Below are 11,099 nucleotides of genomic sequence, written 5' to 3'. Positions count from 1 at the left end.
CCCCAGTTGCTGCCATAAGAAATCTTGAATACAGGAATGCTCTTTTAATGTTGTTATATGTTATGAACCTGAAAAAAGTATTGATTTTAAAATAAAATGAAGGTCCGGGTAACTATTAATTCTTTGCTTTGACCCCCTCCCCTCAAGATGGGATTGACTGGTATCATCACCATAATACTGTACACCAACTTTTATTCACTTGTGAGAAATACCTGTAAGATACACATCTACTCACGAATAATTATCGCTGCAAACCATTTATTTTGCTTTGTTTTTGAAATTGTTTCCTCAGACAGGTAAATTAATCATCAAATTGGTGAATCGCAAATAAAAGTTGATGCGAATAATGGTTGGTTTACAGTATAAGAAACATGCCATTTAATTTATTAGGGGAAAAAATTGCATTCAATTGAACATTTTTCAATGTAGGATTTTTTTTTCAACATGAATGGTTGCTATACCGAGCACAGATGTTGATAATGCACTAAAAAGAACAAGTGCAATGGAATTTGGAAGAAGAATACAGTCTGGTCCACATCTTTCTGATGGATAAACTTGTTGGGTTCCTGTTTTACACAGATTGCTTATGACCTGAGGGTGTGTTGACTCAAGGTCATTTATGCAAGTTCAATGACACTGACAGAAAAAATTAATAATTTGTGGTTGGTACATATCTTTCTTACGGATAAATTAGATGAGTTCCCATTTTACACGAAGATTGCTCATGACCTGAGGGTGTGTCATGCAAGTTCATAGTCACAGACAGAAAAAGTTCATAATTTGTGTCTGGTCCATAGCTTTCGTATTGATTTATTTTATGTGGCTGCGCCTTAGTTTTATTCATTTAAAATATAATGAGCACTAATATTTTCACTCTAAATGTTTTAGCAAATTGTGAACACCTCTGATTTTCATAAAATATTTGTGATTTGGCAACTTCTCTGAAAAACCCAGCAGGGGGTATTTGTCCCTTTTGGACTGTTCTAGTTTTACATGTTTATTTGGAAATTATACTTTCAACTAACTTGCTGTGAGTATCCAAATGAAGAAAACACGTAAGATTGATAATTGATTGTTTATTACTTCTCTATTAAATATATAAAAAAATTCAGGTCAGTGTATATAAATGTTCATCAAAGCTCTCATTTTTTAGTTAAAAGTACAAACATTATCACTTCTCAAATACAAATCGGTACATTTAACCTTGCAATGAGATTTGTACCTTGTTGTATTGAAAAGCCTTGCATTCAGAGTACATCTAGTCATCTACAACAATAAACATGTACAGAACATAATGTTAAAAAAGCCAGAAATCAGATCAAACATGATACCCCATAACAAATAATGTATGAAAAATTCAATATGACAATCTTATTATTGGTAATACATGAACATTTACAAATGTTTAAACTTTTTTCACAGTAAATTTGAATTTGCAAGTATACTTTCTTTCGATGAATTTGATATCACTAAATAATTAAAAATACCAATATCTATTGGGGGTGGGGGTGGGGTCATTCCCTATTAACTGAAGCTGGAGGTGTAGTTATTCCCCCTATCCACCCCAGGATTCAGTCTCTGTTATCTGTTGATAGAGGTGTAGTTCCCCCTCCCCCAGGATCAGTCCATTTTATATGATGGGGGTATAACCCCCCTCCCCCCCCCGGATTCAGTCCCTGTTATCTGTTGATGGGGGTAAATACCCTTCCCCTCTAAGGATTCAGTGCCTCTGTTATCTGTTGATCGGTGTATAGTTCTGTGTGAGGGCCTGCTCCTGTTGATGTATCAGCTCCTGGTTGATGTTTTCGTGGGAGGGGTGAAACAGGTGATGGATGGCTCTCTGTACAGCGGGCTCATAAACAGCATGGGAGGGGATGATACTGGGGTGACTCTGTAAAGAGGAATAGTCCTTCATATTTTGTAATACCTCTATTAATATCAAGATTTTTTATGGTCTCTAAGCACAAGTACATGTAAATAGCCTACATATGCAATATAGCTAGAATTCCATTTAGATATCCCTATAACATTGGTATATAAAATCTACTTACTGAAGTTCAAGTAAAATTATGTAAATTAGATTGAATTTTAACTTACTTGTAAGGCATGCAAAAGGTCAAACATGGAGACTGGGGGGTTTGGGGGCACAGGGTCTGACATGGCCAGCTCGTATACTCCCTCCTCCTCCCCCAGTTCTGTTGTGTGCTTCAGACAGGGCACATGTGACCCACTGTTAATTACCGTTGTAGCTTCACTGCGGAGGAAATGTATCATTTAGGGTACAAAAGATTATTTTCTTTCATTATATAGAAACATCACATGAATGCAAAACAAGAGGCCCATGGGCCACATCGCTCACCTGAGAAGCTTTGACCATTCTGTTCTTTACCAGATTTCCCCCTTGTTATACATAATGCATATCATGCATACCCACCCTACCCCACTGATCATAATTTAGACATTTTGAAATCTACACTACCCCATGAGAACGGGCACATATGTTTCAGCTTTTTGGCCCAGTGGTTCCTGAGAAGAAGATTTTCAAAGATTTTTCCTATATATTTCTATGTAAAACTTTGATTCCCCTATAATGGCAAAAAATTCCCAAATAAGGTCATGAACAATTTAGAATTTCTACCCTAGAATGCTTCCACATAAGCTTCACTTTTTCTGGCCCAGTGGTTCTAGAAAGATATATTTTTCCTCTATATTTCTATATAAAACTTTGATTTCCCATTGTGACCCCGCCCTTCCCCCGGGGGTCATTATTTGAACAATTTAGAATCTGCATTATAAGGATGCTTCCACATAAGTTTCAGCTTTTCTGAAATATTGTGGAAGAAATTTTCAAAGATTTTTCCTATATATTTCTATGTAAAACTTTGATACCCCATTAATGGGCATTTTGGCCCCGCCCTTCCCCCGGGGGTATGATTTGAACAATGCAAAATTATATACACCAGGATGCTTCCACATAAGTTTCAGCTTTTCTCCAAGTGGTATATTAGAAGAAGATTTTCAAAGATTTTTCCTATATATTTCTATATAAAACTTTGATTCCCCATTGTGGCCCCACCCTTCCCCCGGGGGTCATGATTTGAACAATTTAGAATCTACATTATACCAGGATGCTTCCACATAAGTTTCAGCTTTTCTGGCGCAGTGGTTCTTGAGAAGAAGATTTTCAAAGATTTTTCCTATATATTTCTAATATGTAAAACTTGGATTCCCCATTGTGGCTTCACTGGGGGTCAAAGGAAAATTTATCTATATTCCAGGATGCTTCCAATAAGATTTCATTTCTGGCCAAGTTATATAGAAAAGATCACAAAGATTTTTCCTATATATTTCTATAAAAACTTTTTCCCCATTGTGGCCCCGCCCTAAATATGATTTGAACAATTTAGAATCTACACTACCCCAGGATGCTTCCACATAAGTTTCAGCTTTACTGTTCCAGTGGTTCTTGAGAAGAAGATATTTTAATGAAACCCTATTTTTCTCTTTTTTGATTTAATCCCCTTGAAGGGAAAACATCCCTTCATTTTAACAATTTAAATTCCCCTTCACCCAAGGATGCTTTGTACCAAGTTTGGTCAACACACATTGGTTCTTGGAAGGTCGAAAATGTGAAAAGTTTTTTTAAGCTATATATGGCATATCTGAGGACTAAAAAAATAAAAAAAGCTCACTTGAGCCTTCGGCTCAGGTGAGCTAAAAACCCCTGTTTTTATTCATGAAGTTTCATTATATCTTATCAAAGAAGTTTTTACTACACAGTCTCAAACTACCTTTCACATCAGCAAATATTTCAACCATGTTTATTATAAAAATGATAGTTCCCTTTTTTGATTTAATACTGGAAGGGAAAACATAAAACGCTAGGTTGTCATAAATATTTTTTTGTTTGATGGTCCACTCCAACACACATTTTTCTAGGAAGGTAAGTAAGTGATTTTTTTAAGCTATATATGGCGTATCTGAGCTAAAAATGAAAATCGGGATTAGTGTAGATTTACCGTATATACTCGCCTATAAGTCGGTATTTTGGGAGTTGAATATTGGTCTAGAACTCTATGTCCGACTTATAGGCGAGTAAAAAGAGATTGGTATTTTTCTGGGGGCTAAAAAGTAGTATCTTATTTGAATTTCCGACGATTATCAAAGAAATTGTCTGGATATATAAGATAATTTATGTATTCTTAGATTATATATATAAAGTACAAGTATATACATATTTTAGTAATTTTACTTGCATTTTAAGTGACATTGCATTCATGTTTGATAATCTAAGATTAAATATCAGTGTCATTTCGAAAAATATTAATTGAAACCAGGTTAAAATATCAATGGATTTACTTGAAATTGTCACCAGATTTTGGCAAAGAAGTTGTACCGACTTATAAGCGGGACAATAGCAAATCCCACCAAAATAACGTAAAAAAATACAACTGACTTATAGGCGGATCGACTTATAGGCGAATATATACGGTACATGATATTTTCTATTTACGCTCAAATTAAATTTTTTATCAATTTTGAACTTAAATATCCATGTGTTTCAATAGTTAAACTGACTTTTTAAATGCCGAGTCAGAAAAAAAATAGTTATAATTGTTTTTTTTCCTCGGATATCTATCAAACGCGATTGATTTAAATTGTGTAATTTACAGTAAAGTCCTACTGGTACCTACATGTATTTATTAAATAACAAAACAAATAAAAAATCTTTTTAATTTCAGTTAGTCTGAACTTATCAAAAAAACGCTGTATAACACATTTATAAACATCATAAAAATTGCCAACTTAGAAATTTATTATAGTCTTCATTATAAACTGGACTACCAAAAAGATTAAAATACTTGGTGCTGTATAAACTTTCAATTTTAAAAGCATCCTAGAGAAATGATAAATTTTAACTATTAAATCAAATGATCAACAGGATCTGTATTTTTAAAAACAAAGAGAGGGTCAATTTAGTCAGAGTACATTATAATAAGTCAGTGTACATCAAACAAATAATTTTGTCTTGTTGGCCTACCTCTCTGTTCTGCTGTCATGCCTGAGGTAGGATTGTCTCTGATACGGATTCTGAGTGGAGGATCCCATGGAAAATCTCATCTTCTTCTCACGGAGTTTGTAGCCATTCCGTTGTGATAAGATCACAGATATCACATTCTTTAAAACATTCTGGAAGAAAGTCAAATATATTCAACATAAATAAATAAGAATGAAAAACAAGCATTTATCAAAATATTTACATGTACAGTAAAGTACACTCTACATGATAATGTACATGTACAGCGTATGTTTCTAATTAAATCCTATGTATTCTACAATTCAGAGTGCATGCCAGAAATTTTTACTGAACATATTTAACTGTGATATCTGTATCAATATCTGACCTCCATGACCTGGATGACATATTTAACTGTGATATCTGTAAATACTTAACCTCCACTGCCTGCATGACATATTTAACTGTGGTGTCTGTCACTTCTTCCAGCCCCACCTCCCAGGCACAAACTAACATTCTCCCATGGACCATTGTAATGTCTGGTAGCACCATTTCACGGGAAGCAAATTCTGTATTTAAAGTAAATATAAATCAAAAAGATTAAAATATCTAATGCATGTTTTAACAAAAACTTCCCTTTCAAAAATAACAAATGCTGAGTTAATACATGTGTATATACAAGGGTTGTCTGGTAAAATCATGGACAAATTGTCTACATTGAAAAATAATCATCACACTTCCTTTTAACTACAAAAATAAATACAAATTTCAATGATTTATATGCATAAATAAACAAATTGTATAAATTATAGTGCTGAATCATTTTTGGTAACGTCAAAGTGTCTGCAGCATCACGTTTCCTTTGTAATGAAATTAAATTTTTTTCTTTTGGTAAAAAAGTTTAGGAACTCAATCTTGCACACAAATGCAATCTTTTGAAGATTTATTAGCAAGTTACGGACAGTAATCTCACCATCATAAAACTTATAGAGAATCTTATATCGACGGTCGACAAATTACAATAGCAGTTTGTCATGTTTTGTTCTAACTGTGACGTAGCTAAGAAAACTTCCATTTCATTTGTATACTACAGATCTGCTGATATTTTTCATATTTTTTTCTTCTGTATTCATTAAAAGTCTCTTAAGGTGTCAATACAACATTCTAATGAAACTGAACTGCTCTTCGGTGTGCTGTAACATCATCAAACGTCACCATTTATCGTGTCTTGTGTTTACCTCTTTCCCATTTTGAATGCACGGGAAACTGCCAAAAATTAATCAAATGCCTTGATTTTTTTAAAAAGATGACAAATTGATACCAGGTATTTAAAACTTTTATGTATTCTCTAATATATTGTTTATTTACTGCAAATTGTCACATTCAAGCATAATAAAATCTTTATATATATTTCAAAAAATTAAGATGCACTAAATATGTGAATAAACATTTACTTATCAGCTTAGTGTGTGCATTGTTCACTTTAATTATGATCTTTTTGGTGATTAATGAGATATTGAGAAAAAAAGTCAAATATTATACATGTACATGTATACAAAATATATGGCATATAAATCATCATATATAATGGTATGCACAGTACAACATCTGCCACCATCAACAAAAATTATATCACCATAGGTGAAACAATGTACCCGATACTGTGGATCACGATATTAATGCCAAATTTTATTTACACATGATAACTTTTTGTATTCATAAGCACGAAAAATTTTTTGTGAGCTAAATTTTCATAAGCAGATGGACTTGGATAATTATGTGAAAATAAAGTTCAAACGAATGAAAAGTATATTCATCATTTGTCTGTTTACACATTGTATATTCCTTCCCTTGTCTGTAATCAACTTTACCTGTATCTTCAGCTCCTTTTAAGCTGGCAAGTGGAAATTTAATCAATGGATTAGTCACTGAAAATCTCTGAAAAAAATAAAAGTGAAATGTTAAGAAATGATTTTGTTCTCTCTGCTTTATCTGCAATGTAAAAGACTTCGGGAGAGTCAGAGTACATGTATTCATGATAAAAAGAGAATGGAAAAAATGCATAAGCTAATATACACATACTGTATTATTTAGGAAATAAGATATAGGTCACTGACCTGGGCACTCTTTGATGCCACAGACCTCCTCCGGAGCTTATTGAGTTTGGACTTGACATGTTTAGCAAGATCTCCAGGCTTAGGGTTCTTGGATATTTCTGATACTTTTCCAGCAATACTGTTTTCTCTTGGTACTGTAAAACAAAAAGTACCTGTATGTAATTACCATGGTGATTCATTCAATATTTCAGGTACTGTATATCAAGGATGATTAACTTTAGTGAGCCTGCTGATGGCTACAGGGTAGTACTTACCTAATGAGGAACTGAGAGTCTGACATCTAGATATGATTGCCAGGAGGAATTCATTGTGTAGATTTACTGAAAATGACAATGCAATATGTATTTTAAAAATAAGGTATTATTCTGAAACAAATATTGGTTTGTCATCGGATCAAATACCATGAAGCCCCAAAAGTGTATACCTGCATGTTCAGGTAAAAGTTTCCTAGCTTCCAGATCAAACTCCTCTTTGGTAATCTACAAAAAATCAGACTTATTAAGCTTAAAATTTCCATAAATTATGTAAAACTTCATTTTTCAGATGAAAGAGTTTCATTTCTGAATAACTGTTCTATTTGTTTAAGAAAGTAGTTATCATAAATTAATACATGTAGAATTAACTTAAGTTATTCAGTGTTAATTAAACAGTACCATACCTTCTGCTTGAACCAGGATTTCATATTCTGAAGGTACCTTTTAAAAAGTGGAAATTAAATTCATAAATTTCCATGAAATAGATAATGCTAGTATTTGCAGTACTGGTGAAATAAGGCTTATGTGATAGCAAGGACAGTGACCTCTATCAAAAAATCACAATGTGTACCAATGATGAAATATTGAGCTGAAACTTAAAAACCTACACATTGTCTAGAGAATTTTTAATGCCCCCCCCCAAAAAAAAGGCAACATGGTTTACTTTACCTACTGCTGAACAGCTGCAATGCATTTTACAAAATCTGGCTGTTTTGAAATTGACAAGTGCTTATTTCATTTTAAGAAAATATTTTCAATTCTTTTTTGAGATTTGTGAAAGAAATATTTAAAATGATGTATAATCTTTCATTTCTATGCTCACATTTACAAAATTTGCTTTATGAAGCCTTATATCAACTTATAATACATCGGCCTAAACCATTGCATGTTCAAAGAGACGTAGACCTGTGCTATCGTGTCGATAAACCATAATGATTGATTTTTTTTTTTTCATGTGATATACGTGTACATAGTTTTAGCAGGTAGTATATAGGTCATTGGTTTTAGACAGCAGGAGAAGGTGTGCAATTATTATTTAACCCCTCAATATATTATCAGAAAATGTTTTGTACATGCAAACGTCAAAGCGTTTGTACGGTATTCGAAGCAACTATTAATCATCTAAAACAACTCAATATTAAATGTGAGTATGGATCAATGTCTTTAGAATATAATCTTTCAATTTCGGTCTTATAAAGTGATAAAGAAGCTCTACAGTTTTTCCAGTGACGAGTTAAATAATGTGCAGTAAACCGACGAAAACCACGTGTCGCCATTGAATCGTAACCACGTAGTAGAGTGTCATGCTTTGGAACTCATTCACTTGATTGCAGAACGGGTGTCACGAAGATATCGTCACCTGTTGAAAATTGCCTTCCATATAAGGTAGTGATCTCGACCTGTTACAAACCTACACATTGTCTAGATAATTTTTAATGACACCCCCCCCCCCCCACCCCCAAGAAAAAGCAACATGCTAGCTCGACTAAGTCAGAAACAAAAGAAAAAATTTACAAAATCTGGGTTTTGAAATTGACAAGTGCTTATTTCATTTTAAGAAAACAGGTTGTAAACATTTCCTCCATCACTATGGACAATGTAAAATAAAATATATTTTTTAAAAACCATGTGTGTATATTCCAATTAACAGTCTTCTGAATAACTCATTAAAGACAATTTTTAATGTAAGAAAAATAACGTACAGTTTCATTTCATCGCCCAAACTTTCCTGTAAATTTTTCTTTGCAACATTCAAGTCTATGGAAGCTGCCATTTTGAATGAGCATAAAGGTGAGAGTTAATACGGACAACATTTCATTTTCCGGGAAATAATCGAGCAAGAAATGTTGAAATATTACCAGGTATCAGAAAGCAAAAGAAATGTCAACCAAAACACAAATACAAATATTTTAATGGCACAAGTTTACGCAATTATACAGAGCATAGTAATAACATAGAACATGGTTAATATACAGTAGAACATAACTATCTAGAAGCAAACTGTGTTGTGTACTCATCAGATACTAAATACATGTATAATTCAAAACAATGTAGTTTATTCATTTATAAAGCTAAAACATTTTTCTTTCATATCAGATATTTGACATAAAAATGATGATAATACCGGGTATTTTAAGAACAACTGCAACTGGTTTTCATCAATAGTTTTAACAAACTGTCATTATTATGGATTGTTTGGTTAAAATTAGGGAAAGTGATAATCTTGTTTTGAATATTTTTCTATGTGCTTCATATTTTGGACATAGCAAGCAAAATGAAATATTTTTAACCCTCAATATCAAGGTTTTGACATACTTTACATATCCTATATCATTTTTATTAATTTCAACATACATGTGTATACCTTTTTCAATTTCTAAGTTATATTTCCGATAAAATGACAGTTTTGAGGAGTTCATAATACTTGCATTTTGTTATTGTAATATTTGATCATGAATACGTTGCTTAACAATGCAAAGCACTGGTTTCAATGACAAATTAAAATTTGTTAAATAAGAAAACCCTAAGATATTACGACAAGTCTTTAAACACATAGGCCATGTGTTGGTTTCTTTAGTTTTGACAAAAATATCACGTCATTGTGCCAACCACAGGCACATGTCTGACGTTACTTATTTTTCTTTTAATAAAAAAAAATATACACATAACTAATATTTTTTTTTATTAAAAGAAAAATAAGTAACGTCAGGTGCCTGTGGTGCCAACGTATGTTCCAACGAAATTAAATGATCAAGGTATTTGATAGCAAACATATTAATTTTTGATCTGACTGGGAGTCTACCGAGTTCAGAATAGCAGACATTATTTGAAGTTCTGCAATGAACTCCTAAGATATCTTTTAAAAATTAATATGAAATTTTTCATAAGATGCTGAGCCTGACTTTTTTATGACTGAATCAATACCCCACACTTCGCTGCCGTAAAGCAAAATGGGAATTACCATAGTATCAAATAATTACACATGTTTTTTCGGACCAAGACCCCCACCCCCATCTCCCACCCCACCCCCTAAGATGAGGCTTCTTAAATTAAATTCAATTTAAATAAAATTGCATATCACACTTAAAAAAAATTCACATTTAACACGAATTAAGCTTTATAAAAAAATAAATATCATTGATATTTAAAAAAATGTATTCCTCAAATTAAGCGACTCGATCTAAACATTTTGATAAACCAAATTATATAATTAATCAAACACTTTATTCATATTATTTGCTTTCATAAACAACAATGATAAATGTTCATTATTATTTCGAAGATTCAAGTCTGATTATTTCATAGTCTATCCATAGTAGTCTTTGATTTTTTTTTTTGCAACTTTAAACCTTTACATGCGTGAAGTTTGTTTATTAATTTATTTTACTCGATGATCATAATTTTCTGGCAAACATTGTTGTTATTGCATAATTATCAACATGTATTAGTTTATATGTATCGATAGAAATTGTTGACTTAAAGGTCTTTGAAATTAAATTTTTATCATCTTAAAAAAGGTTATGTAATTTTATTTATTTATTTGTCAATATTCATGTTATTAACTATATACATGTTTGGAATCTCTTGAAAGAGGTAATGAACATATGACAGTCATATCTTTTCTCATTCAAAAGATACTACAAATTTTGATGTTTACGTTTTTACGACAAACAGATAACAGAAATTTAAATAGGTCGGGCTCGGATTCTA

The 11,099-nt window shown here is 32.3% G+C and overlaps 1 protein-coding gene across 1 annotated transcript; it reads right to left on the bottom strand.

Moving 5' to 3' along the window:
* Positions 1-1,710: 1,710 nt before the first annotated feature.
* Positions 1,711-9,167, bottom strand: LOC134234000 (transcriptional adapter 1-like). Its single transcript, XM_062716064.1, has 10 exons — positions 9,092-9,167; positions 7,793-7,829; positions 7,559-7,613; positions 7,389-7,454; positions 7,135-7,268; positions 6,889-6,955; positions 5,456-5,586; positions 5,042-5,190; positions 2,098-2,254; positions 1,711-1,891 (listed from the first exon to the last, which is right to left on the bottom strand). Exons 1-10 carry the CDS (start codon positions 9,160-9,162, stop codon positions 1,733-1,735), a joined length of 1,026 nt encoding a protein of 341 aa, XP_062572048.1. The 5' UTR covers positions 9,163-9,167; the 3' UTR covers positions 1,711-1,732.
* Between the last annotated feature and the right edge of the window lie 1,932 nt (positions 9,168-11,099).

This window comes from Saccostrea cucullata, unplaced genomic scaffold (genome assembly GCF_032062105.1).
Source record: "Saccostrea cucullata isolate Sc308-1 unplaced genomic scaffold, CSIRO_AGI_Scuc_v1 ctg81, whole genome shotgun sequence".
NCBI classification, from domain to species: domain Eukaryota; kingdom Metazoa; phylum Mollusca; class Bivalvia; order Ostreida; family Ostreidae; genus Saccostrea; species Saccostrea cuccullata.
This window is presented reverse-complemented; position numbering and strand designations above follow the sequence as displayed.